This window comes from Conger conger, chromosome 1 (genome assembly GCF_963514075.1).
Source record: "Conger conger chromosome 1, fConCon1.1, whole genome shotgun sequence".
NCBI lineage: Eukaryota > Metazoa > Chordata > Actinopteri > Anguilliformes > Congridae > Conger > Conger conger.
This window is the reverse complement of record NC_083760.1, coordinates 72,911,513-72,938,122: the sequence shown is the minus strand read 5'-3', so window position 1 is coordinate 72,938,122 and position 26,610 is coordinate 72,911,513. Positions and strand designations below refer to the sequence as shown.

At 40.5% G+C, this 26,610-nt stretch overlaps 1 protein-coding gene across 5 annotated transcripts; it reads right to left on the bottom strand.

Annotated features, from left to right (window-relative positions):
- Positions 1 to 784: 784 nt before the first annotated feature.
- On the bottom strand, positions 785 to 8,108 carry LOC133116499 (uncharacterized). 5 transcript variants are annotated; one of them, XM_061226388.1, is made up of 7 exons: positions 7,265 to 8,108; positions 6,562 to 6,975; positions 6,165 to 6,261; positions 3,256 to 5,414; positions 2,667 to 3,080; positions 1,572 to 1,668; positions 785 to 1,228 (listed from the first exon to the last, which is right to left on the bottom strand). In XM_061226388.1, the coding sequence occupies exons 4-7, from the start codon at positions 3,638 to 3,640 to the stop codon at positions 1,105 to 1,107; spliced, it is 1,020 nt and encodes a 339-aa protein (XP_061082372.1). In that variant the 5' UTR covers positions 3,641 to 5,414; positions 6,165 to 6,261; positions 6,562 to 6,975; positions 7,265 to 8,108; the 3' UTR covers positions 785 to 1,104. The 5 variants fall into 4 exon arrangements, 2 of the variants coding, with proteins under 2 accessions (XP_061082145.1, XP_061082372.1); XR_009705884.1 differs by having other exon boundaries at positions 2,995 to 3,080; positions 3,232 to 5,414; XR_009705886.1 differs by having other exon boundaries at positions 2,995 to 3,080.
- Positions 8,109 to 26,610: the final 18,502 nt, after the last annotated feature.

The window sequence follows — 26,610 nt, the reverse complement described above, 5'->3', positions numbered from 1 at the left end:
AAGGTCTAGTGATTGACTTGGCCAGTCGAAAAACCTTCCACCTCATCTCCAACATTACGTCCTTTGTTGTGTTGGCAGTGCATTTGGGTCATTGTCGTGCTGCATGATGAAGTTCCTCCCAGTTAGATTGGACACATTTCTCTGCAAGTTGGCAAAGAATGTTTGAGTTACATCATCAATAAAGATTAGTGAGCCCACTTCAGAAGCAGCCATGTAAACCCAAGCCATGATACTTCCTCCACTGTGCTTTGCAGATGAGCTTTTTTGTTTTGGATCATGTGCACATCCCTTCTTTCTCGACACTTTGACCTTTCAATCACACCAAATGTTTTTTTGCTACCTGTTTTTACAATGTAAGTAAACATGTATATGCTGCACACTAAATTAAATGGAGTGATATCTCCCTGCCCGATACTATGCAAACACTATAGTTTATTTCCAGATGTTATGCTTTTTTAAGACTGACACTATTTATGATAAGATTGCCGAACTCCAATAAATAAAGAAGATATCTGAATTGAAAATAAAGTATTTTGAGTGACATGACAAGCAATATTCGTACCCATTTTTTGCAGACTACTTGTCCAGTTCACCACCATCAAACAACATGCAACGAATAAGTAAAGAAAAAAGCAAGTATTCATGCCACTTCATATTCATACAGTGGCTTTAGAAAGTATTCAGACCTCTTCACTTTTTCTCTTATCTTTTATCTTTAAATTGATAAAATAGCCATTTTTGCCCACCAATCGACACTAAATAACAAATAATGACAAAGTGAAAACATGTTTGGAAGGTTTAGCTTTATTAAAAATCTAAAACTGAAATCCCCCTTTTACATAAGTATTCAGACCCTTTGCCGTGGCACTCCAAATTGAGGGCTGGTGCATCCGGGTTTCTACAACAAAACTGATAACATTGAATGGGTGTTAATATGCAGTTTATTCCATATCTATGCAGACCCATGGTTGCAGACAGAGCGCTAGCATCACAGTTGCCCAAAGGCTGGTTTAAGGTCAGTTCAGATGAGCGACTTGGTTCCAGGGTGCAACATTCCAGTGCACTACAGTTCCAACAGTTGGTGCAAGCGGTCATGGATAGGAGTCATCTGGATTCAGAGTTTTTCTTCCGGGCACGGTGGCGCCTGGATGCCTCCCTCCAGTACTCCCTCCTGAGCTTCTGGTTGTGTTCTGGCAGGTCCCGGAGCTGCCTTCTCCTGTTACGTTGCCTGAAGCAAGAACAGCACTTGAGTTTTGGCTTGAATGCTACACATATCATAGCCACATTAACTAAAATGGCTGAACCCACTTCTGAATATAGGAACTCTCACTTTGTTACATTGTCACTGGGCTACTAACTGGACACAAATTACATGCATGTTGCATGCATGGATATGAAGACCTAAATTGCACTTGAGACCAAATTGTCTCACTGTGATCACATAATACAGGAGGACTCTGCCCATTATAAAAGATGATGCAATGAGAACAACTGGCTCATTCCACAATCTAAAGTCATATATTCAATGTACGCTTGACCACTTAGGAAGCTCTGGTATTGAACCAAAATACCTGTTTCTTTCCTTCTCCCTGTAGGCACGATATCTTTCTGGGTCCGCTCGGAGCCTCTCTCTGAACTTCTGCAGTCTCTCTCTGTTTGACAGAGGCCCTGAAAGATAATAGAAATTTACTTATAGAAAGACAATAACACACACACATTACATCCCTGCCCAAAAACAAGTACGGTGGACCGTAAAGCCCAAAAAATGTTACAAAGCTTCTGCCAAAATAATTTGTTGCAAATATACAGTACAGTGCAGTGCAGACGGTAAGTATTTGGATAGTGGTACAATTTATGTTATTTTGGCTCTGTACTCCAGCACATTGCACCTAAATAGTGGTTTGCATCTTGCGCCGTAGCCTCTGTAGATGGGTTTGTGAAGTCGTCTGCAGACAGCAATCTGACACATCCATGCTTGCCTCCTGTAGACCGTTTCTGAACTGTCTGACATGTGTTTGGGAGTTTTTCTTCATTAAGGTGAGAATTCTTCTGTCATAAACTATAGAGGTCTTCCTTGGTCTACCAGCCCCTTTGCAAATGTCTGTTTCAAAACTATAAACTGAAAGCTTGCTTACCTGCACAAAGGAAGCAACTGCAAACACCTGACTAATCAGAAACAGCAAAGAAGCCAACTGTCCAATTACATTTGGTCCCCTAAAGTGGGGGGACTACGTATAAAAATGGATTAATTTCCTACACAGATGACCTCATAAGGATGTAAAGTGACAGTCTGCACTTTAACCTTATGTTATTTCACTTCAATTACAGCACCAAAAACTGCATAAATTATAGCATTTTCCAAATGCTTATGGATTGCACTGTATTTGGACTTAATTGCATACACTCATCAGACCAAAAATCACATAAAAAGGGAACCTCCATGCTCATTTCTATTTAAATTGTTATTTAAAAAAGAATGACTTTTAAAAGACACACAAAATGCAAACAGATATCATCACTGCTGTGCGCACAAAAATAAATGTGCACACACACACATGCACGGAATGGACATCTGTAGTAATCAGTACTGTACACAAACACACAGACACACACACGGTATGGACATCTGAATCAATACTAAACATAACACACAGACACATACATACTTCTCTGACTAGATACTGAGGCTGCCACTCTGTCTCTTGGCTGCTCAAAGAGTGCAAAGCTGATGTTCTGGGCTCCCAGGGCCAAATGATCCCCCACTCTGTCCTGGGATAAGGGAGCAAAGGGAGGAACAACGGCAGGCGGTCCTGGGTAATGTTCACACTCCACACTTCCGACACTCTCCTCTGACATCTCCCACTTGATGTAGAGGCTCTGAAAGTCAGGAGGCTCCTCTTTCACCTTGGTGGTAGTCAAGGTCTTGTCACATTCTGGCTGCCCACCTGACTGGCCCTGTAATGAGATGGAGCTTGTGGTCCTGTCACTGGGTACCTCGTGATTTAAGTCCGTCACTGCAGGGCTCCCCCGACTGCATGCAGTAGCCTCCCTCTCCTGAGGATGTGTCCTCTGGTATGGACCTGTGATAATGACGCACAAATCCACTGTATTTGGGATTTGTGTGACAGTGGACCACCATTTGCACAACAGTAATTTTGAGATGCACGTGCCAGATGAGCATCAAATCATAATCCAATCAAAACGGACGATGGTATACAATTTCGTACTCACTCATCATATCTCTCTTCCACGCACCTTCACTCAGCACCTCCTTCTCTTCATCGTGCGAAACTGGCACACCACACACACGCTGCTTTCCATTCTTCTCAGTCGAATGGCAGGAATATCGCCCATGAGTGTCACCTGAGTTAAGACCATACTGTTCCACTGAGTGCTTGAACTGACGCAACGCTACGAGTTCTCTTTCTGCAGATTCCATACGGATTCTCAGCATTTCGTTTTCTTGGTTTTTCTCGTCCACACTTCGGCGGTATTCTTGCATTTTGTTGTTGCTTATTGTGAAGAAAACGTTAAGGACTACCTTTATAGCTACTTTGGTTGCGTCTTCGATTGCACGAGCGTCATCCTCGTTTGAAAACAAGGAATATAAGCCTACTGGGTTATTCTGGAGTGCATTCATTTTAAAATGGGTGGCATCCAACTCAATACTATATACCTCTGGAAGGCACAACCCTGTGGTATCCTGCAAACAACCCAGTTAGCTAGATAGCGTTACTGAGATAAATAATATATTACAAGCTGACAAATCGTCCCCAGCTTCAATACTTGCTTAATCGCCGTTATGTTTGTAGCTAATATAGATGGCTAGCTAGTTACTTCCATCAATAGTCAATAATTTGAAATGATCCTGCAAGCAACATTCATTTGAAGTCTGTCAGAAGCAGTATTGTGAGCAGTTATGATTGTGAAGATTCAAGATCCAGCAGATCACCTGACAAAACAGTGCATCTACTTCCGACAGTCAGAGGTTGTCGAAACATGTCAAAGTTTCGTGAGCGCGCCCCCTTGCGAACAATCTTTTAACTTCGTCGACGGTTTTTGCATAGCTCATTACTAAAGCAAGGCTCATCATGTTGGTAAATGTGAATACGCAGCTTTAAGAGTGGAAATCACGGGGATTGTTGTATTGTTTATGTTTTGAGTGTTTTGAAAGAGAGCATAGTCACAGTGAAAAGCTGGTAGTACAAGGGAGTTAATGTAATTTTCTTTGGGGCAATAAGGGAAGCAGATGCCTTAGGACTCATTGTTTTTACAGTAACAGGTGATAGTGCAGTACTTTTTTGGGGGAATTTCATCAGAAAAGACTGCAAGTTCCACAAGCATCAGTGTCCGGCATTAGGAGGGAAGAGTGCCCACTCCTCCAGCAGCAACTTAAGTTTACGGAAACATCTCCTATCCAAATTCTAACCATGAGCACACAAAAGTTCAGCAGCGTCCATGAGAAGGGTACAAAATGGTATGGTGGTTGGCATGATCACTGTTATTAGGCATTGCCTTGAGTGTGGCTGCTACAGAGCCAGCTTGTTTGAGGATTGCAGCATAAAGGGACACTCCAGAAGCATACGATTTATGTTTATTTTTTTTGTCTTCTTGAAGTTTTAACTTTACCTAACCAACTATATTATGAGCAAGTAAGTTATTTGCCTATGTAACTAGCTGGCTTCATAACTAAGGTATGATAGTCTACCATAAACAATGCAACTGTAACATACAGTAAGAGACAAATAGAGGTTCAGCTAAACACGGCCCAAGATTTGTCGCTATGCATTCTTCTCATTTTCTTTGGTTTCACCACAGTAGGATCTAAGGATCGCTTGCTGGTAGACTGCCATTGTTGATGGACAAGGTTTATGCTTGTGCATGTTCCAGAATTTAAGGACTATAAACACAGGCAGAGGGTGAGTCAACATGTCAGTGAGCCTTGTTCAAAAATAGGAATGGATTTACAATGGTCTTGTAACAATTGTAACACAAAAATCTTACCTATTGTACCTTTAATTTTCAGTTTATTCCTTATCTATGTAGACTCATAGTTGAAGAACAGAGTGCTAGCATCACAGTTGCCCAAAGGCTTGTTTAAGGTCAGTTCAACTTTGGCTCCAGGTCGTGGATGAGCTGCATCATTCAATGAGATTGATCACTGCCATAAAACCGGGGAGCTACAGTGGTCACATGAGCCAGCACACAGCTGTGGTCAAATTAGGTAAAATAAAATCAACTTTCCAGTGAACTAGTTCCAACAGTTGGTGCAAGCGGTCATGGATAGGAGTCATCTGGATTCAGAGTTTTTCTTCCGGGCACGGTAGCGCCTGGATGCCTCCCTCCAGTACTCCCTCCTGAGCTTCTGGTTGTGTTCTGGCAGGTCCCGGAGCTGCCTTCTCCTGTTACGTTGCCTGAAGCAAGAACAACACTGAGTTTTGGCTTGAATGCTACACATATCATAGCCACATTAACTAAAATGGCTGAACTCACTTCTGAACAAAGGAACTCTCACTTTGTTACATTGTCACTGGGCTACTAACTGGATACAAATTGCATGTATGATGTGAATATGGATATCAAGACCTAAATTGTAGTTAAAACCCAATTGCTTCACTGTGATCACATACTACATGAAGATTTTGCCCATCATAAAAGATGAGGCTATGAGAACAACTTGGGTTATACCACAATTTGAGGGTAAAATGCAGTACCTGTAATTTTAGGCTATTTCCATATCGGGTGATCCTTGTAGGAATTACATCCCTTTTTAAACAAAGTTCCCAAATTTGACATGACCAAATGTAACTGAACAGTTGGCTTCTCAGCTGTTTCTGATTAGTCCGGTGTATTCAATCGCTTGCTTAGTGCAGGTATTAGAAATCTTTCAGTACCCAGTCTTGATTCTAGGCTTTTGATTGCCTTTGGAGTCTGTCATTGGCATTTGTCAACATGAGGATGAGAGCTGTGCCAATGACAGTCAGGAAACAGTCAGAGACATACGCCTAACTCCTCATTACTTCATTTAAAATCTAATGTGCTGGAGTACAGAGCCAAAAGAACAGAAACTGTCCAAATACTTACGGACCGCACTGTATTCAATGTACACTTGACCACAAACCAAGGGCAGAGCATCTAGGAAGCTCTGGAGAGAACCAAAATACCTGTTTCTGTCCTTCTCTCTGTAGGCACGCTGTTTTTCTGGGTCTGTTCGGAGCTTCTCTCTGTACTTCTGCTGTCGCTCCCTGCTTGAAAGCGGCTCTGATACAACAATACACACATTAGATTACTGGCCAATAATGAGCAATAAAGTCTAAAAACGTTACCAAAAAATTAGTGCTGACAAAACTTAATTACATGCATACACTTACCAGACCAAAAAAATAAATCTCACAAAAGGAACGTCTTCATAAGATTATTTTAAAGATAATTACTTACAACCAATGCAAACAGCTGATATCATCAATGCTGTGCACACTAACATAAATATGGGTGCACACAAACACACACACGGTATGGACATCTGAATCAATACTAAACAACACACAGACACATACATACTTCTCTGACTAGATACTGAGGCTGCCACTCTGTCTCTTGGCTGCTCAAAGAGTGCAAAGCTGATGTTCTGGGCTCCCAGGGCCAAATGATCCCCCACTCTGTCCTGGGATAAGGGAGCAAAGGGAGGAACAACGGCAGGCGGTCCTGGGTAATGTTCACACTCCACACTTCTGACACTCTCCTCTGACATCTCCCACTTGATGTAGAGGCTCTGAAAGTCAGGAGGTTCCTCTTTCACCTTGGTGGTAGTCAAGGTCCTGTCACATTCTGGCTGCCCACCTGACTGGCCCTGTAATGAGATGGAGCTTGTGGTCCTCTCACTGGGTACCTCGTGATTTAAGTCCGTCACTGCAGGGCTCCCCCGACGGCATGCAGTAGCCTCCCTCTCCTGAGGATGTGTCCTCTGGTATGAACCTGTGATAATGACGCACAAATCCACTGTTTTTTTATTTATTTGCGTAACACTGGACCACCATTTGCACAACAGTAATTATGAGATTCCTGGGCCAGAATTCCTTTGATTTTAGTACAGAACACTTTTAACAGATGTAAATGGAGCAATCAGGTATGCTCTCAGAACGCTTTTGTACGTAGATCATTCGGAATTTCTAGTTTACTATTTTATCAGGTAATTAAATGCGTTATACGAGCATCAAATCATACTCCAATCAAAACGGACGATGGTATACCATATCGTACTCACTCATATCTCTCTTCCACGCACCTTCACTCAGCACCTCTTTCTCTTCATCGTGCGTAACTGGCACCACACACAGACGCTGCTTTCCGTTCTTCTCAGTCGAATGACAGGAATATCGCCCATGAGTGTCACCTGAGTTAAGACCATACTGTTCCACTGAGTGCTTGAACTGACGCAACGCTACGAGTTCTCTTTCTGCAGATTCCATTCGGATTCTCAGTATTTCGTTTTCTCTATCTTTCTCGGCCACATTCCTTTGGTATTCATGCATGTTGTTGTTGTTTATTGTCCAGAAAACATCAAGGACTACCTTTATAGCTGCTCTGGTTGCGTCTTCGATTGCACGAACGTCGTCCTCGTTTGAAAAAAGGGAATATACTGAGTTATTCTGGAGTGCGTTCATTTTGAATCAATAACCCAGTATTTATTTATGGAGGGAACAACAACGTGTTCTCGTGCAAACAACCGTGTTAGCTAAAGGCGTAACTCAGATAAATAATATATTGCAACCTAACAAATCGTTCCCAGCTTAAATAATTGCTTACTCTCCGTTATTTCCTTTCGCTAACTAATGTGGGAAACTGCAGAACACGTTGGTAGCTAATTTAACTGGCTAGCTAGTTAGCTACTTCCATCAATACCAGCAGTTACGTGTCCTCATGACCAGGCATTGCCCACTTTCTATCAACGAATGGTTAAAAAACAAGGCATAGAGCCCAAAGTGATTCCAGTAAAGTTATCCAGCAATGCAGCACTCACTGCCACCAGCAGTATTGCAAGCAGTCCTGTGATTTTGCAGCTCCAGCTGATTATCTGACGTAACAATGTGTCTACTTCCGATGGTCAGAGGTTGTAGAAACGTGTAACAGTTTCGGGAGAGCGCCCGCTTGCGAACAGTTTTGCACACATACCACGCAGCCCCCCCGCACTGATTCAAATACTAGGCCTATTATAAACGTAAAATAAGTTGTCGTGTATTGTCCAGAATTAAAATATGTGGCCAAGTTGAAGGATTGAAAGCAAGAGAAAATGTGAACAGGCGATTGTCATAATATTTCCAGTAGCATGGGCAGTAATTAAAGTATTAAACCCAATCTTCCGACACAGATCGCCATCTCTCAGACTGCATGACTTCACTGGCCGTCTTTAGCTGTCCCTTAATTTTTGTTCCCACCTTTCTGGATAATAATGTTAGAGGTATAGATATGTAGCCTAAGGAACATATATCTGTTTTATAGTATCTTCTTTTGTTTACAATACTAACTATTGGTTTGGTTGGTTAACTCTAGGCCTATGCTAACTATTGGCCTCCAGTGCCTACTTGGTGTTGTCACATTTTTGTATTCCTGTGACTATCAGTTAAAGTTGGTAATATCACTGGCATTCTCAACTTTAGTTAGAATAAGTTCTGTTAACTTACTATAATGTTAAGTCCAATATACACATGTTACAACCACTTTCTTTAAGAATTATGATGTTCATGTCAGCTCTGCATACTTTAAATAGATGAATACCTGCTAAGGAAAGGGCACTAAGTGTAAACAATATTTAGCTACTACCTGGCAATGCTGTAAAATGTTGAGGAAAAGTGATAATAATGTCAAGAGGCAATCATCATAATAACACCTAATTTCTGAAATTGATTAATAATTTCTTGTTTAGGAGTATGGACATGCATTTTATTGACCCACTGTTTTTAGAACAGATAGTATAGCACTGATAAACAGATACATAAACTGTGAACTACTCCTGCGCATCATTGCACTACCAACAATACATCACTAGATGGCAGTTTATAGTTACACTTTAAGTAATTGTGCACAACAATTAGGAAAATTGCCATTTGTGCTGACAAGGTATACATATTTGTAGATGTATTTAGCAGAGATGCCAGTCCCATGGGGACCAAAAGTAATTGGACAACTGGCAGCTCAGCTGTGTGCTGTTGTATCATTTGTTCATGGGCAAGGGCTTAGAGTTGAGTATAGGTATGGCATTTGGATTTAGAGTCTGTTGAAGTTTCAATAAGGAAGTGTCAATGGCGTGGAAGCAGGAAACCTTGGGGTATAATTCTATTGTTCTCACAGAAGTCATATCAGCTCAGATCCAAGCCAATGCCTCAAACTCACCTTGAAGCAGGCCAGCAGTCAATGACCCCAAACCCTCAGTTCAAGCAACCAAGGAGTTCTTGACGAGACTGGAATGTTCTTGACTGGCCTAGTCAATCGGCCAAACTGAATACAATGTTTTTACAATACATGTGTTTTTCTTGCTGAAGACTGTTGACGAAAATCCCCCAAAACAAACAGGAACTGAAGACAGCTACAGAACAGGCCTGACAGAGCATCACTAGGGAAGATACCCAGCATCTGGTGATGTCTATGGTGACAGTGTCACTGTCCAAATAGTTACTACTGCACTGTGTGCATCTATGTGTGTGTGTGTACGTGAATACTGGTTACATTTGTACAATTTTAGTCCGTGTCAAATATGTGTACATACTCTGTCACTGGAAGACATACAAAGGCATACAAAGTAACAGCATGCATATTCAGTATGTAAGTGCAGCTTTAATGTGGTGCTGGGTGAGAGCAGTTATCAAAAGAGAGTCAGAGGAGTTTATCAGTCTCAGGGCTGTTGTGCCTTGTTGCTCTGTGAAGTGACCCAGACACTGAAGTGAAGTGGCAGAGGTGTGGGGTGGGAGGAGGTATGTTCAGTGTGTTCACGGGAGGGGGGTAGTGCAGATGTGTGTATGAGTGTGTGTGTGTGTTTGTGTGTGTGTGTGTGTGTGTGTAATTGTGCATGTGTGTGAATAGGGATGGGGCAGAATGGGTTTAGAAGTGTTGGAGCAGAAAATCCTTCCCCTGTTTCTCTCTCTCTTTCTCTCTTTCTCCTTTTTCTCCATCTCCCTCTGTCACTAGGCCAAATGTAAAGCAACAGCAATTTGTGTGATTTCACAGCTCACTGGGTCTCAGAAATCCTGACAGCCTTGTGCTGAGAGAATGAGTGGTGGAGGGTGAGATGGAAGAAAAAGAGAAGAAGATAGAAATAAGAGGGACACCAGGGATGTGAACCAAACATGAAAAATAGCTGACAAATATGACAGCAGGAAAGTGAAAAAGATGAAAATGAATGTCGGAAAATCAAGGAATGCAGGATGGGATGAGAAAGAGATAGTTGTACATGGATAGTAAGTAAGGGAAAGAAAGAAGAATACTAATATGTGGTGAATCTAGCAGTGGGTGAGATAAAAGCAAGGAAAAGGACACACATTTTACATCAGTATTTAATTTGGAGATAATTTAAACAGGAGAGATAACTTTCCCCATTGGGGCGAGGCAAAGGTTGTGATAGTGATGCTGGGTTAGAACAGATGATATGAAAGTATCAGCATTACCAGTCTTCTCATTAGTAATTGTACTACAAATATTAAAACAAATTCCCATAATCCATCATTGTGGTAGTGTTGGCCAATGCGTTCTTTGAAATGTATTTATTCCACAATATTTTCACAATATTAAGTACTTAGCCAAAGCTTCTGTTTAAAAGTCCCGAGGGAGAAAATACTCAAAGAATATTGCTTAAGAAACATAATGCTTGTTTCACTCTGTGATCCTAATGCCGTTGGTTTACAACTGACAATATTGCTTTTGCTTGTGATGATGCATGCGTGATCAGATGTGTATATGGATAGTAGAATGGTAGAATGGCAATTGTCCACCTGAGATTTCAACCTACAGTGCCATTTTCAAGTAAGATTTTGAAACTATTGTACCATATCACCACAGCATTGCTTGTTATAAGAGCATGCTCTTGTATTTTGGAATATTTGCATAACAAGCCATCTTCAGTTAAAAATATATATTTCCCCTGATAGATCTAAATGGAGTCGAGGGACCACAGCTTTAGATCCAAAGCTTAAGTGATGTGTCCCACCCCAAAGCTTGCCAAACTAACACATGAGATTGTGGCAACAAGAGTGACTGGACCTCAGAACTCGACTTTCAAGGTCAATGGTGAGAGCTGTATCATCTATCCCCTAAATTATGAATATTCAGACCAACCCACATTACCACTTCTCAAACAAAGGCAGGTTGAGCTCTAGATCACAATAATCTCCTCCTTCATAGTGGATATTTCAGGTCAGGGGTGACAAAAACATATTTTTATGGGTATTATATCTGCAATATGTGCATGTTTTTGGACAGCAATAAGTATCATAAGAGGTGATATGAAGAAATTAAAGGTGAGGCATGTGAGGGTGATTGAGGGTAATCGCTTGGATTTGGTGTTTATATTATATTCTAAAAAATCTGTGAGTAGAACAGATTGGTAGAGATAAAGAGGGTGGAAATTGAAAAGGTAAACGATGGCTGTTGAAGATTAAGGCGAACGTAAAAGCCTTCTGTGTTGCTCCGCCTCTCTTTTCATGGCCGCGCTCCCTCAAATAGAATTACCATACAGGGCAAGGGGTCAAGTGAACGCTGCGCCCCCAACCAGCCAGCTGGAAAGCTCAGGGTTCAGAGGTCACCAGTGTGGCATCTCATTGGCTGATCTTTGAAACAAACTAAATTAACCTCTGCCGTCTTCTCTTTCACACAGATGTGTGCAAAATAACTTAACATTTCTGCTTTGTTTTTGCACACCCCAACTGAACTCGCTACTGGGAAGCATGAACTTGCTTGTATTTCTTTAAAACGAGGCTGGCAAAACCCCCCTCTATAGGTATAAAACAACAACCACCCTGTTGCTTTATTCTGAATTCTATAATGTCACAATGAATCAAGATCTAACCACCAAAGTAGGTAATTAACTGTCAATTAAGTCCAAGAGCCACTGCACCATTGTTAAACCAATCATGAGTAACCACTGTGTCACAAAGAGCAAAATGGCTGATCCTGGCTTTACACCAGTCTATCTCTATACTATTTCCGTTTTTTTATTAGGAGTTTGCCTTTTAAATAGTTGCCAGGTAGTAGCAGTTCTTCACATGAATATGATCAATGGTCTTGTTGCAAGTTGTTGGTGTTATATACACCAGCTTTCTGTACTCTTCTTTTTCCTGCTGCCAGTCTACATTGTGTCTTCAATGTCTTGCTGACCAGTAAAACGTACTTGAAATTGTATGGTTGCTGCTAAAGGTTTATGTACATTATGTGATACTTTAATGTCGGCACCTCTTATCTGAACCCACCATCTTTGTAATTTAATTTTTATCCCATACATGACTTTGACCTTCTCTTCACTGGAAGGCTTTCGTAAGCAGTGATTTATAGGCTAAATAACACCAGTGGCTTCATTGAAATGTGCTTAAGGCAGGGGTCACAGTTTAGGTTAAAGATGGCAGCACATAAATTGGATAGAGGAGACGGAATGAGGGAGGGAGAGAGAGTTTGCAATTTAGTTAAAAAAAAGACAAAAGGCCTGTCAGACATTACTACTACAAGATTATGGGAGCAACATATGTAGATATATGATGGCAATACTCTAGAGCACACCTCACCTTAATTTCTTAATTAGTTGTCATCATTATCTGAAGATAATTATATTGATGTAAACTATTGGCAGGTTATATTGTTTCACTGGAGAAATTTACACTAGACACCTTTATGTGTTTCAGTAAAGACTCCAACTACAATCTTGGAAAAACATCTCGATTAAGCAATTAGATAAGGTAGTGTTAATGCTATCCAATACAAAGAGATAGCAAGTTACAGTCTTTAAACTGTAACAGAATTCGCTTTTGCTGATGCCTTGACCTTCTGAGATACATTTGACTGTAAGAATTAAGTGGAGAGGCTTAGGTGTTGGCAAGGTAAATAAGAACTAACATTGATATTACAAATGCAAGCCTCAAACATGAAGACCTTGCACTGGAAGAACTGTGGAGTATCACAAAAAGGGAATACAGAGTCCAGAAAAGGGTCTTTCAGTGAGTGCCACATTCCAAATTTGAGTGGTGAAAGTATGACCAAAGATGACTCTGAACAAATAAAACATATTGACCCAGAATACAGGGTACAGAAGGCAGCTAGACAGTAAACACAACATGCTGGGTGGTTTTCAGAGTGAGATATGGAGGGATGAATTTCATGGAGGTCATATGACAGAGTTGTGGTGAGGGAGAGGTTGCTGTACATTTTAAAGAAAAGACATAGCGGCAAAGATTAATTGAATCAGTGATGATCCTGTTCGGAAATGGGGAGTATGATGTGTGGATATCCATCATTTTCATGTGTAGCACACTGATGACTATCTGGATGGCACAATTCAGGAGTCTTTGGAAGATGGAAACAATATGAGTGATTTATAAATGGCAAAAGAAATAGAAAATGGGATTTTTTAATTATTTTTTAATTTTAATTTTAATTTTATTTTTTTGGGAGGCAGCACGGATGGTGCAGTGGGTAGCACTGCCGCCTCACAGCAAGGAGGTCCTGGGTTCGAATCCCGTCGGCCGGGGCCTCTCTGTGTGGAGTTTGCATGTTCTCCCCGTGTTTGCGTGGGTTTCCTCCGGATACTCCGGTTTCCTCCCACAGTCCAAAGACATGCAGGATAGGCTGATTGGAGAGTCTGAATTGCCCTTAGGTTTGAATGTGTGGGTGAATGGTGTGTGTGCCCTGTGATGGACTGGCAACCTGTCCAGGGTGTATTCCTGCCTTTCGCTCAATGTATGCTGGGATAGGCTCCAGCCCCCCTGCGACCCTGTTCAGGATAAGAGGGTTAGGATAATGAATTAATTAATTAATTAATGTATTTTTTGGAGATTCAGAAAGTGACAGTGGTTGTGCATTTTTGTTCTTCAAGGATATTACAGTAATATTCTCTTTGTGAACAAAGGAGTACATTTTCCACTTGAGGTATTCAATAAAATCCTTATATCTAATATGGAGGGACGCTTGAGCTATAATAGATAAAACGTTGCAGCTCCTCTTGGATAAGACAGTGCTGTTTGAGCAAATCTTTACCTCAATAGCTTTAAGAGGAATCAGAGCTTCATCTCAAAATTCCACACCAATTTGAACATAACATTTTAAATATCTATCGATATTTAAGCTTGTCTGTGCATAGGTGCACATGTTTGTGTGTCAAGTGTGTGTGTGTGTGTGTGTGTGTTTGTGTCCCTGTGTTTGTATCCTTGCTTTGAAAAAAATGGGTTAACTTGCCCAATATATAGGGTGTAGTGGTTAAGATACATGACTGGGACTTGCAAGGTCGGCAGTTCGATCCCTGGTGTAACCACAATAAGATCCGCACTGCCGTTGGGCCCTTTACCCTGCATTGCTCCAGGGGAGGATTGCCTCCTGCTTAGTCTAATCAACTGTACGTTGCTCTGGATAAGAGTGTCTGCCAAATGGAAATAATGTAATGTAATATGTTGCAAGGCCTTGGTTGAAGTTTTTGCTTTTCATTGTTTGTGTGAGTGCAGGAATGCCCTTATACCCTCTGGTGAAATATTAGACGTTGGATATGTCTGCTGTGAAAGTGCAACACAAAATTGAAGCCTGAGTACTTGGTGGATGGGTGGGGGGGTGGGTGGATGAATGGGTATTGCTTTAAGGCAGATACATGTACTTGCACGTGCAGCCTATTATTTACAAGCTTGTTCATTCCTCTCTGTTGACAGAGCATGAGTTTGTGGGTCCTGCCGGTTGAACTGAAAGGCACTTGGTCATTCATCTCCTGCTGCAATGAAACTGAGAAGAGACCCAGCAAGTGAAGACCTGTCAGTGCTGTTTTTCATCCATCCTTTTTTTACATTTCAATTAGGCTGTCTGATGCACCTGGCTAGCTGAGTGGACTCAAAAGCTGGGCTTGTTTAATTTCCCCATTTATAAAATGAATATTAGCTGTATTGCTGTCAATATCGATTTGCGCTAAAGGTTAAAAGCTTGGAGGACCTTGGCTTGAATGTGAAATGCGTAGCGACCAGCCCTTTAGCCTCACTGACAGCTCTCTCCCTGCCTGGCCTACCCAGGCCACCAAAGCCTGGGTCTTGATTTCTTCCCCCATCTGTGATTAAATCCAGCCTATTTCACTGACAAGCTGACCTTAACCCTGCACCTCTGTGCCCATAGGTCACTTAACCTTGAACCCAATTACAAGATAAGGTTACTTAAGTGTGACCCACACCTCGGTTCACTCAGTTAATAGGACAGTCAAAAAAGGACAGAGAGAAAAGCCAGCACAGCTGATATGTCCAAACCAATTCATTGGGTTGACACAAAGGTCGGGCTAAAACCATAAAGTACATCCATTTAGATTCCTCATGTGAAATGAAATTCAGCAACATACGCCGCAACAAGCAGAATGCCAAACTCCCAGCAGAGAATATTACTATTATAATTGTTATTTATATGCTCTACTGATGCACTTATCCAAGGAAATGTACATACATGACTTACATTTCTATGAATTTATGCCGCTGCATATTTAATGAAGTAATTCAAGTTGAGTACTTTACTATATTAGGTATCTAAAGGCACAAATGGGCTTGAACACATAATGTTCCACTCAGTCCAGGATTGATATTCCACAGATTTCTCTAGCTGGTTTCAGTGCAATAATAACAAGCATTTGAATTAGTCCTACTCACCTGCTGCTCGATATCACATATTTTGTTAAATAGCATTGGGCTAACAAAGTTTTCTTTAATTAAACTTTTATTTTATAGCACAATCCTTTATTTTTTAATCTCTAAAAAGTAAAATCCTAAAAATACATTACAAGAAAGAAAACAGATATACCAAAGCCACTAGATACTATATGATTGAGCGGCAACTGAAAAAAGTTCTCATTCTTTATGGCAGAATCAGTTGTGTGTCTACTGCTGTATCTGCCTTGGTGAACTGATCTAGTTGAATGCTGATATGTTGAATTCTCTGCATGGTTTCACTAAATAAAAGGATTTTCATCATTACAAGCTAATGGCTTCTGGTGACTAATGGTGTTTAAAATACTCTAAACATTTCTGGTTGATAATAGCACATTAGATCTTTGTGGTTGAGGAGATTTAGATGCAATGGGATGTCATACCTTAAGTCTTCCTTCCTTCCACTAGACTTTCTGAAGAAGCTGACAGCATTCATAAAAAGCTATATGTACTGTACCTTATTGTTAAAGAAATTGATAAAGCAAGCTATCTGGACTACCATTTATATTGCAATCACGTTTCTCATTTCTAAACTTCATCTGGCCTGACAAAAACCTTCCAATCTCTACTCCTGCAAGAGTTTGTTTGCTCTTTAATCCCAACACAAAAGAATACACGAGGAAACTGCAGTCACACTAAAGGCATACATGCACATAAATGCTGTATTTCATCTTAATGAGAAGAACAAAGACAGAGGGCTCATTATGTTTCTCCTCCGATGGTTCTGCTTCAAATATTCCCATTAAGGGCAAAAGGACATACAGTATAGCCATGAAACCCAGATATTAAATAACAATATGTGACTCGAATAGCAACGCAAACAGTTAATGCATGCATTTCATTTATTAGATTAAAGGTCAGGTTAAAAGATAAACCACCTTGTCAGTTCTAACTAAGTTCAAGTAGTCATTTGAGTACGAAAAGGAACAAATTACAGGCCATATAAAATAATCCCATTTTGATGTCAGATTTGTGATGAGGGGTTTTATTCGCCTCCTGCCTTATATTAATCTCTGACCCACATATCCCGAATTTGAGAACACCAGTTTAATGGCAATCAGCAGGTCAGCTTTGGGTCAGTTCCTAATTTAGCTTGCTGTCTGTGTCCCTTGCCAAAGTGAGACACTAAGGACCAATTAAACTCCTGACTGCGCTGCTGACATTGCAATCATCCTCTCACATCCTTGCATTGTAATCAAACTCTCATGCACACACAGATGAAACACAGTCACATACACACACCCACACACACATGCGTGCACACACACACACGCACACACACACACACACACACACACACATTGGTTTACTGTTGCGTACTGTATATAGCTTACTCTGAAATTAACCATTCATACATACAGCATATAAGTCTCTAAAGATTCAACATGAAATATTTATAAGGAATGTTTTTGTTATTCAAACAGACACATGCACAAACACAGGGTTGATATGAAATACACCAGCAACCATATGCATATAGATGAACACACTCTCCAGTATGTGCAAGCAGCTGGGCAGTTTCTTCCCCAGGAATTATGGATTGCAGACCCACTTTGGCAGCTCAGTATGCTTCAGCAGTAAAAATAACACAGTTCCTGTTTTTAATAGATCACTTGGTTAGTGCTGCCTGGTTGCTTAACGCTGGTGAAAAACAGCGAGGGAGATAGAGAAATCCCAGGCAACCCCAGCCTGCTGACCGCTCATTGAACCTCACTGTGAACTGAGGATGAACCCTCAACTTGAAGAGTGTCGGTCACAGATCTCCCTGGGAGCTACAAGCCGGGGCACACACACATATACATACTCACATACACACCCAGTCAAGCGCATGTGCACATACATACACATACAATCTGCCAAATGAGCATGCACACATATGCACATGCACGCTGTTGAACTGTAGGTCGACCTTTCCTGCCCCACTATATGTACATGTATACACTCAGTGACCACTTTATTAGGTGGACCTATACACCAGCTGCAAATATCTAATCAGCCAATCATGTGGTGACAGGTCAATGCATAAAAGCATTCAGACATGGCAAAGAGGTTCAGTTGTTGTTCAGACCAAACATCAGAATGGGGAAGAAATGTGATCTAAGTAACTGTGACCATGGAATGATGTACTAGGCAGGGTGGTTTGACTATCTCAGAAACTGACCACCTGGGATTTTCATACACAACAGGCTCCAGAGTTTACCGCAAATGGTGCAAAAACGCCTTGAAGGTGAAAGAGGTCAGAGGAGAATGACCAGACCGGTTCAAGCTCAATAAACACGTGTTACCACAGTGGTAGGCAGAAGAGCATCTCCGAATATACAATCATCAAACCTTTAAGTTGATGTGTTACAGCTGCAGAAGACAAATAAATCTAAAAAAAAATGTAATAAATACATAATATATTTATACATAAAGTATGTACTGTACACATATTATATATGTACTACAAAGTACAAATGTAACCAGTATTCACAGAGACAAGCACACACATACACATACACACACACACTAACCTATCTCACCCCTCCCTCTGCAGACATCCACTGGCGTAGCGCAGAATGTGCCAAGGGGTCACAGAGAGGGCAGTGTTAAATGTCTGAATTCGGTTCCTCTTTGGAATTCAGTTCCAAATGTCAGGGGTGAGGTATACACAGAGATGTTCTCAATGGGATCTGGATATTTTGGGTGAAGGCTGTATTATTGTTAGCGTCCCATTATCTGTGCTGTGTGAAATGGGGCAATAAAGACCCTGAGGGTATGGAAAGAGGGTGACAACGGGATTACTGTAGAGGATGACAAAAAGCCTATGTCTGGCCGTGCACTGGTCTGACAATGTGCTAGACACCAAAACGTCACTGCTTGATTTATTTACAAAACGCCACCCTCCTTTGTGTGACCCGAGCACATTAGGATGACCTTGCAGGAGAAGCCATCTTGATGCATTGTATCTGCCTTTCTCCTGTAAATTAAATATATTTGTGGAAATAATTTAGATCCCTAGGCTGTGCCCAAGTATGAAATACCACATTTCTGTGCATTTTCTATATTTGATATTACTTAGTGTGGCTTTAAAATAGAAAATGAATATTGAAGCAAAATGTATAGATTAATTCTGATTAATTCATACTGGGCTCAGGCTAAGATCCAAATAAAATTAATTAATTGAAATTCTATGCTTTCACATTACAGTCTATATTCTACATACTGATGAGTTGTTTTCTCTCTTTCCTTCAGGGGGGTCCTACCCCCACTCAACTAGACATTCACTCCATCCTGCTCTCCATAATAGATGAATATACATAATGCCCTCCATCTGAAGCACATTCTGAATGTATATATACATGAGATTCATGTGATACACATGGATATACAGCTCTGTATGTAGATCAGAACTCTTAATACATTTGCATTTGATAGTATGAATGTGATATTCACAGCCAACCTGAGAAGAGGCTGCAATCTTGAAGCTGAACCTTGTCTTATTGGGTTCTGTGCTGCAAAACCTTTGTCAAAAGAATCATATTCTCCACACTACCAAAGAAAAGCCCAGTAGAGCTCTCAGGAAACCCACTGGTTTTTTAGTTTTGCAATGAGCAGTATGTGAGAGCAGTTGAACCCGCTACGTGGGAAGATTGGGGCCTGGGCTAGGAACAGTAGGTGCCATGTCAGTCCATATTCACATCGTCACAATGGATTTGTTATATAATCTAATATGAAGACAACAAGCTGTCTTAATAATTTCTCACCATTTTGTCAGCAACACAATCAGATCATACTACCATTGTCTTCAGACCGTGAATACTTGGAAAATTTAATGTTATTTTTAGTAACAGCTCGGTTGTATCTCCTTTTCCAATTCCCAAAATAAATAAATAGACTGGAAATCTACCTATGAGGTTTTCTTTTACATTTACAGGAATTGGACAATGGAGGATTGCCTTTTCAAATACCACCTCCCAGTAACATCACTGCAATGGACACAGCTGGAGTGATACAGGTATCTGAGCAGGTGTTGCAGCCCTTCACCAGTCCTACCTCTCATTCACTGGAGAAGAAGTGCATGCAGAGCCAGGTGGTGGCATGAGACAGGAGAATGTGATAGGCCCACAGGTGGCAGAATGTGCTAGACCTCTGATCCTCTGGTGTGTGTGTGTAGAGGGTTTTATCTGCCAGGTGACTGGCGTCGCTCTGTTCAGACAGAATAACGAACAGCGATAAATATAACACAGTGACACAGGGAACAGTGATACTGTGAAAAATGAAGAGGCAGGGAGCCCTGGCATTGAGATGGCACAGTTGACTGATATAGGAACACATTTTCACAGTGAGAGTTAGGCCTGATAAGGGAAGCTTTACACAGTCACACAGAGTACTAACAGTGTGATACATTGACACGGTGACAGAGACCAGTAACCTGGGAAATAAAAGCACAGCAACTGATGGAGCACTGACACAGAGATCACTGATACAGATTCAGTGGGAACACTGACTCAATACAATAAATAATGACATAAATAATGGCACGTGATGAAAGAAATGTCACTATGACACAGTTTAAAGTCAGAACCAGATAGGAAGGAAGCAAGAGTCACACCATATGACTAACTATGTTTGTTGTAGGTGAGAGGTCCATCAGTGACAGTGATAGAGTCATGTGACCATCTCCGTCATCATCCCTCATCATGGAAGAATAAGTGGCAGATGATGGGTTTTCCCAACTAACCAACTGCAGGCATATTACTTCCTTAAAGCGTACACTCAGAAAGTAAGACAAATCCAAACCTTGAGAAAGAACTATTCATGCAAATAGTGAATAATAATAGGGTTACTGAGCTTGATGTTGTGCTTGCCTTTCCAGTAAATGTCATATTTTCTTTTATATTTTATATAATTGTACAGTATATGACAATCACATATATAAATTAATAATATATTTTAACAACCTTTACCAAGGTATATGTTCATATATAGTTTTGTTAAAGTAGGTCTGAGTGCTATATTAAAAAGCATGACCCTCTTTTCTGAAGTTCAGTTGCCAGATCATTGCCACATACATGATGTGATGTGACTACTTCTCTGCTTTGTCAATACCTACAGTTCCAATAGAATATCAAAACAAATGGACCTCAGAGTGCAAATACAAATATTCTGTAAATATTCATTTACAGATACAAATATAAATGTGTGCTGCATATTCACCAAGATGGCAAATCAAGTATATATCAAGTGATTCTAGCAAACCACACTTTATGATTTTATCAAAGATTTACACATTAGAATGACAAATCTTCAAAATTGCACTTCTTGCACTTTTTCTTTCGTAAACACATAAAGCCACGGTTAAGGTCAAATGATCATGGAATACAATTCTAACATTTTTATATGAGTGGTAAATGTTCTGAATTCATATAGTGCCTTTATACAAGGCGCTGTACAAGTGATGCCTCTCAGCCACCAACCAGCTCATCAGGAGCAATTGGGGGTTAGGTGTTTTGCTCAGGAACTCTTCGACACACCCACGGCGGGATCGAACCAACAAAAACAACAACCAACTTCTGACTGCCCTTGAGCCTGGGATTCCCATATAGAGATGTAAAATCAGTCATAGCATCACCTGGGAATAACGTGAGATGTTATGACTGAATATTCCAAAAACTTTATGTTGTGAAACCATCACAGGATAATATTGGCATGTGGACGCCACAGGCTTTCAATTAACAGTAGGAATTTTAAACAATCATTTTAAGCAATACATACCTCTTAACATGAGAAGTTCTCTGTATCATTTATTGTTGAAAAAATTATATTATTATTCAAGGAAATAGTTGAATGCATAACATCTAGGGTGAACATAGCAATGCTGAGAAACCCTCCATTGCCAACATCCTAGACACTTCAGTAAATCGAGTGTAGTGCAGCATTTGTGCTAAACACATGCACTGTATGTGCATGTACAGTAACAAACGGACAAAAGACTCAATGGTCCTGCTTCAAAATCCAGATTGTGGACTTTGCTGATAATGGTGCAGTTTGGAGAGTAAGGAGCACAGTGACTCACACCATAATGGCCTCACAGCTGGAGAAACAAAGAAGCTTGGTTTTTTCAGACCCTAGACAAAGGACCGCTCCCGCTGAGCTGGCAAATTCATTTCTGTTGAATAATTTTGCAGCAAGTTTCCATAAAACAGAGATCAATTAATTCTCTTAAAATGCTTGTGATTCCATATAACAATTATTCCCCTTGACATAAGGGAGATTGCCGTATGAATTCAAACAAATCTTTCAGTGAAAGAAGTTTACATAATGCCATTCATTTTGTTAAAGCTGTACTTACTTGGAATATTCAGGAAGCAAAGAATTTTCAGTTTCAAATTCAGTGTTCAATGTAATGTTATGGCTTCACTAAATGACGAGGCTTTATGCTTTAGAAGATGAATACATGGATTTTACTGTACTCCAGTGCAGATGATAATGGCTGTGATCAAGGGCGGCCTGTAGCGTAGTGGTTAAGGTAAATGACTGGGACACGCAAGGTCAGTGGTTCTAATCCCGGTGTAGCCACCATAAGACCCGCACAGCCATTGGGCCCTTGAGCAAGGCCCTTAACCCTGCATTGCTCCAGGGGAGGATTGTCTCCTGCTTAGTCTAATCAACTGTATTTCGCTCTGGATAAGTGCGTCAGCCAAATGCCAATAATGTAATGTAATGCTGTAGTATACAGTGAACATGGTGATTGTGTCTTGGGACCTATGTAAGCCTGTTTAGCTTTTCTTTCAATTCTGGTGAGCATTTGTCTGCCTCATAGGAAAATGGCTGTATGTTCCATTGATTACATTTGTGTATGGCTGGGTAATCATGGAACAATTCCCTAAAGGGAAAAAATATAGATTCAGATTTTCTAAATCTGTGGTCAGCTCACCCATCTATTGTTTATAGTTGAATGGCATCAGTGTTGATTATCTGACCATGAGCACTCCATATGTACTTGATATGATGTTCTTTAGATCTGAAACAGCCAATCTACCACAAGCACCAGTGAGCGCCAATGTCAAAAACTATGAAGAATAATCCATAAGGTTGTCAATAAAAACAAGCACTTAAAATGAATGCCTAATGTGAACGTGGGCTACAATGTAATTTTAGGATTATTATAATGCTGAACACGAAGGTCATGATAATAAAACACAGATATTTAAAAATATCAAATCTAAATACTTTCTATTATAAGCAGCATTTACATCATTAGCCACCCTCAACCATCATTCCATTGCTTTCATATACACTCAGTGATCACTATATTAATGTCTTTTTTAGACTTATTAAGTCTTCTGCTGCTATAACCGATCCATTTAGAGGTTTGATATGTTATGTGTTCAGAGATGCTCTTCTGCATACCACTGTGGTAATGCATGGTTATTTGCATTGCTGTCACCTTCCTATCAGCTTCGACCAGTCTGGCCCTTCTCTGACCTCTCTCATTAACAACGTGTTTCTTCCAACAAATACTCACCGGATTTTTGTTTTTTTGCACCATTCTCTGAAAACTGTTGTGTGTGAAAATCCCAGTAGATCAGCAGTTTCTGAGATACTCAAACCACAATGTCTGGCAACAACAATCATTCCACAGTCACATAGATCACATTCCCCAATCTGACATTTGGTCTGAAAAACACCTGAACCTCTTGGCCACTTCTGCATGCTTTTATGCATTTAGTTGCTGCCACATGACTGGCTGATTAAATATTTGCATTAACAAGCTGGTGTACAGTTCTACCTAATAATGTGATCATTGAGTATATACTTCTAGACTGTGTGTTATGGTGTGATACCTACAAGCAATGCGCAAACTACTTACTAGGTCAAACAGAGCCTATGGACATACAGAGAGAAATACAACCAGTAGCACAGCACTGTACAGTGGAGAATATTCTCAAACTGGAAACTGGCCTAAAAATAAACCATCTGAAATATTTAGCTCACTGACCCAGAAACAGCTACAACAGAATCATTTCTATTCTGCAACAGAGGAGACTGTTATGGCGAGGGCATGATACAATTAGTTCAGAAATAGTGATGAAATAGCCAGGCTCCACAGCTATGGTGTAGGAAAATTCTGCACAAAGACACTCCATAGAGGGAAATGGAAAAAGCGTTACATAGCTAAACTATGTGGATATTGTCAGAAATTCCATACAGATTCCAGTCATCTGAAACAGGACTTTAGAAGTCTTTCGAAGAGAGGCACATAAAAATGGCTCCTTCTTAAGATAAATGTGATCCAATTACCAGAGAGTGGATGCAGCGTATTTAAAGAGATCAATCTATCACTGGCCTGGGGTGGGGGGGGAGCTCTCCATGATGCATTCCCAAAGGAATGTTACAATTCATAGCTTCACTGGCTCACTCGTTCAATATAAATATTTAATTAGCAATATTTTGCCAATGTAAATGTTTGTGCCAGAAAAATCAGCAGCAGTGACTGAGCTGGCATCTCTTTGATACAGACAAGAGAAAGATCATTTCATAGAGCCCTTAAAGGTATGTATTTATCACATTATACGGCAGCTGGCTCAGTGAGGTAACCAAACAGTACCAAACAAAAAAAATATAGAATAGATATTGGCTCCCCCCTTGACTGTGTAAATATAACGCTTTGCTGCAAGTAAGTACTCTAATCTACAGTCTCAAGAGAGTCGCAGTAAAAAAACTGGGGAAAATCTTGAAAATCACAATTTCTATGCCCTATTTCCTTATTTTTTGCCTTCAAAAATATATGGAAAGCCAATTGCTGTCAATTTTCTCAGACATAATATCTTAGTAGGGAGACAGACCTCAGGCCTGGACTGGGCATATAGATTAGGACATAGATGGAGGATGGAGATGTCATAATGAGTTTGCTTCTGTCCCCATCGGTAGAGCTGGCAGACCTGAAACCCATGCTTCGCTGTAATCACCATCACCCAAGCAGCAGGTCTGCAGTGCAACCCCATCAATATTGATGCTCTGTGGCTTAACCGGCTTTGGAAGAACTTTCTCCCACATTAATATTGATGGTGTTGCCATATATCGGAGTCAGCTCCTCATTAAGGATTTATGGGGGAATACTGGAGGCGTGTTATTTTGCAGGAGGCGATGCCATTTTGGGGCTGCGCTTCCATGACTGGGATGGTTTTCTCCAGCTTCTGGCAATTTCTGTGAGAGAGGGTCAATTAAGTGCATTTGTGATGAGATTTGAGGAAGAACAGGATGAGAAGAGAAGATAGTTTCCAGCATGATTGCAGCATTATATATATATATATATATATATATATATATATATATATATATATATATATATATATATATATATATAGTACACAGAGGGATCCAAAAGTCTGAGACCACATTGAAATTCTGGGATTTGTTTTCATGTAATCCTGGAAATAAACAGAAAGTGTTAGAATTTTGCATTTTTTTAAACACATTGAATTCACTCCAATGCTTTGCATGAACTACTCAAAGACCAAATAGCAAGGAGTGTTACACAATTCACAATCACCTGACCTCAGCCCATTGAATTGGGGCTCTTCAAGACTGCCAAAAGCCAAGCATTCAGTAACATCATAAGATGCTCTTTGGAACATTGTCAAATAATACTGGGATAACATGGGTCACCAGAATAGTAAATAGTAACATTTAAAATTCATATACATTTTCCAAAGAAATTCAAGATTTCACTCAAATTGTTAGGAGGATCATTGTTATCATTTGCAATGACATGCAAAATAGAAGCATTTTCACTAGTTGTCTCAAGACATTTGGACCCCACTGCATATATACAGTATATGCACACACAAACATACACACACACACAGTGATCACTTTAAGCAGACCTGTACACCAGCTTGCTAATGCCACATTATCAGCCAATAATGTGGCAGCAACTCAATGCATAAAAGCAAGCAGATATGGTCAAGAGGTTCAGTTTTTGTTCAGACCAAACATCAGTGACTTTACCAGTGGAATGATTGTTGGTGCCAGAATATATCAGAAACAGCTAATCTCCAAGAATTTTCACACAGGACTGTCAAAGACATACTGTATCTTCTTATCCTATGTCTTGCTGTATCCGTATCGATCATAGGAATCTCAATAGGCTTAAGAACACCGTGTTCTTTCTACATCATTCAATATGTGCTCAGGCTGCCGTGTGAAAACTTGACCCCCTTCAGTATTAAAGAGAGTGCAATACTGGACCCCCAGCACAGTCACAGATGACAGTCTCAGGCAATAAAGACACAGCAAATAAGACAACATGGTGCATCCCCGCCTGTGTTTTGATGGAGGACCAGCGAGCGGTCGCTCTCAGGGACAAACAATGACCTTAATTCAATTTGACATCTCGCCTATTGATTTGGACCTTGTCCGCCGGCTGATCCCCTGGGGACAGGCAGCCAGCCAGCAGCTGTACTGTAGCAGAGCCTCCTATGAACACTCCAGCTCACTGTCTGTTTACTCAAGCCCTTCTGTATACATTTCAGGACCTGAATCTTACTGTCATTTTTTGCCTCACAGACCTGCATTGCTTTGTGTGGCAGCCTTTAAGATAGTTTGTGTCTGAGCAAAAAGTAGCAGTGTTTCGGTTCAATGCATGTAACTGAACCTCAGTCTTCCAGGAGAAACATTCAATTATTTCCTGGTGGTATGTAGGACCTGG

What these genes read in the sequence shown, in the direction of transcription:
- LOC133116499 (XM_061226161.1), bottom strand. Translation starts at nt 3,640, where the DNA reads ATGAATGCACTCCAGAATAACCCAGTAGGCTTATATTCCTTGTTTTCA. An exon ending in CTCAGTATCTAGTCAGAGAA is followed by an intron (nt 1,669 to 2,666) that starts GTATGTATGTGT and finishes ATTATCTTTCAG; the next exon opens with GGCCTCTGTCAAACAGAGAG. An exon ending in AGGGAGAAGGAAAGAAACAG is followed by an intron (nt 1,229 to 1,571) that starts GTATTTTGGTTC and finishes TTCTTGCTTCAG; the next exon opens with GCAACGTAACAGGAGAAGGC.